Source organism: Xiphias gladius, chromosome 1 (assembly GCF_016859285.1).
Source record: "Xiphias gladius isolate SHS-SW01 ecotype Sanya breed wild chromosome 1, ASM1685928v1, whole genome shotgun sequence".
Taxonomy (NCBI): Eukaryota; Metazoa; Chordata; class Actinopteri; order Istiophoriformes; family Xiphiidae; genus Xiphias; species Xiphias gladius.
Window position 1 is genome coordinate 22,656,869 of NC_053400.1, and position 2,584 is coordinate 22,659,452.

Below are 2,584 nucleotides of genomic sequence, written 5' to 3' on the forward strand. Positions count from 1 at the left end.
TATCCTTTTTACATGCGTACTGCAAAAGTAATGGTTTACATTTTTTTTAAAAGTGATTTTTTTTTTCTTTTATTGCATTATATTATGACTACATTTGGGACTGATGTAGGTTAAGAAATGAATATGCCGTAGATTCAGTTTGCTCATAATTCATGCTTTATGTGTACATAAACACATGGAAAAATAAGTCATTATCAAATTGACTGTAGCTCTGATCATGGGTCTTAAAATACCTAACATCCAACACATCATTTCACAATGAATTCAAATGTTTTACAAATAAAATTAACCAAACTCTCCATGCAGTTTAATTGATTACTGGCAGGCCCATGATGGAGATTTTTTTCTATGGCTCTGTGTATCTTATCGTGTATGTATGTCTTGTTGAGCAATAGCCGAGGTTGTGAAAATATCGTGCATTCTTTCTGTTCTCACTAACAAGTCATTTCCTAATCAGCCCAAAGGAAATAGCTTGTTGCAGGAAACAGAGTGAGCTGTCTTTTGCAAATGATAATGCACCATCATGCAAGCGGATCAGAGTCAAATAACATCCATGGACGCGGACACAGCTTTTCTCAAATCTAAGAGGGGAATCCTGAAAGTAGCAGAGATGGTGAGATATTGCACATCGTCATGACTTTGAACATTCGGGCACTTTCCTGCAGATGTTCGCCGTGCCAGCTACGATGTGTCGGCAGTGTTCTTTACACATTGGAAAGGGAAGCAGATAAAGTGTGTGAGGCAATAACGAAGAGGAGTCACAAGTTTGCTGTGTAATTTAGTTAACGATGTTACTAGAACTAGTTTGTTGATAGCAGTGACATGCGTTAACGTACCAAGAGCATTTTAGAGGCTAAAGGAGAAACTGGATCAGTTGTTTGTATACCAAAAATGTGATGTGGAACCGTTAGTGGAAACTCACAGTAAATAGGAAAAGCTGATTGCCAGTTCCTCTTTCTATACATAAACTGCAACATGCAACATGTTGAATGAAGGACAGCAGTGAATCTTGTGAATCTCAAGTCATACACTTCAACAATTTGTTAACATATATGTATGTATGGGGTTTTAGAATTCACATTTTCTATTATTGCAGTAACACTTTTTCTGTGTATTGTGTGTCTTTTTCTGCTTTAGGTGACTCTGTTTGTGGCATTTGTGTGTTTCGCTGTAGGCTCTGGACCAAAGTACATTGCTGCCACAGTGCTGGAGTTTCTGATCACTTCATTGCTGCTGTTGCTGTACCTGCTCAAACTCAACAAGAGGCTGACTTTCTTCTTTTGGCCTCTCATTGTGGGTGACGTTTTACAGCACAACGTTATAATATTGACATTAACATCATGAGTTTTTGTAGTCCTTGTGAGACGAGAACAAGATGCTGTACGTGTTGCATTTTTTTCAAGTTCCTGTTCTTCACTTGTTCTCTGCTCTTTTCTTCTCTCCAGGATGTTTTCAATTCAGTCTTTGCAGCAGTCTACTTTATTGTCTTGAGCCTGATGGCTTTGACAACATACGCTTTCACAGGCACAATGGTTGGAGGGGTGAGAAATATTTCTTATTTATTTAATCTATAATTGCCATCTTGGTTGTGTGGGCCACACTTTCATATGGATTCATGGGGATTTTCCTCTACACGCTGTCAATAAAATTAAATATTCAAACATTACTTTTCTCTGTGTACATGTGCTGTAGCCCAATAACATGTAGTTCGCTCTGTCTCTCTCTCTCTCTCTCTCACACACACACACACACACACACACACACACACACACACACACACACATATATAGTCATGTTTCCACCACTCCAGAGGATATAACATTAATTTGGTGAATTAAGGTTAATTTCCTGGAGACTTACCCTAACCATAACCTCTTAACTTCAACCTAACCTTATCTTACCTTAACATTACACTTATATATGGGGACTAGCTTATTGTCTCCAAAAGGAAGTCGAGTCACCACAATGTGAGTAATAAATGTAGACAATCACACACACACAGAGGACCCCATATGTGTTGTCATGCAGCGAAGGCTAATGCATTTATTTTGAGATCTGCTCTCTATTTGCAGATAGTTGGTTTGATGTCAGCTGGTCTGCTCTGTATGGACAGCTACACGGTTTTCAAGAGCATCACATTCAACAAGCCAAGAAATGCAACCCAGAGTCAAAACAACGAACGAATAAACCAGTTACAGTAAATTAATACAGCATACTATGTGAGTGTTGACGAATTCAAATCCCCCACCACTGATTACTTTCCCATGGGTCGGGAAATCTGTATAAAAAGTGTCTACCACTTCGAGGTTTGTAACAGTTTTCAGCATATTTAAGATTCCAGCTGTAATTCAAAATGTTGCTGCGACTTATTTGAAAGATGTATCAGAGACTCTTAAACTTGACATAATTAAACAATATCAATCAAGATATTTCTCTGCCTTGTGACATCATGAGTTGGATATTCCCTCTGAGTGGCTGAGTGATTGTGTTGTGTGCAGCTGGGGGCATCGCATTTCACATCTGGAGAAAGCAGATGTTGCGCTTTTGGGAGCTGGCGCTGCGTTTCCGCGCTGTCACTGTTTCC

At 39.0% G+C, this 2,584-nt stretch overlaps 1 protein-coding gene across 1 annotated transcript; it reads left to right on the forward strand.

Annotated features, from left to right (window-relative positions):
• Positions 1-96: 96 nt before the first annotated feature.
• On the forward strand, positions 97-2,407 carry LOC120788766 (proteolipid protein 2). Its single transcript, XM_040124866.1, has 4 exons — positions 97-613; positions 1,138-1,293; positions 1,446-1,541; positions 2,073-2,407. Exons 1-4 carry the CDS (start codon positions 524-526, stop codon positions 2,199-2,201), a joined length of 471 nt encoding a protein of 156 aa, XP_039980800.1. The 5' UTR covers positions 97-523; the 3' UTR covers positions 2,202-2,407.
• Positions 2,408-2,584: the final 177 nt, after the last annotated feature.

Excerpts from the sequence above, each read along its gene's own strand:
- LOC120788766 (XM_040124866.1), top strand. The coding sequence starts at position 524 with ATGCAAGCGGATCAGAGTCAAATAACATCCATGGACGCGGACACAGCT. Across the intron at positions 1,294-1,445 it reads TCTTCTTTTGGCCTCTCATT|GATGTTTTCAATTCAGTCTT; the intron begins GTGGGTGACGTT and ends TCTTCTCTCCAG. Across the intron at positions 1,542-2,072 it reads CAGGCACAATGGTTGGAGGG|ATAGTTGGTTTGATGTCAGC; the intron begins GTGAGAAATATT and ends CTCTATTTGCAG.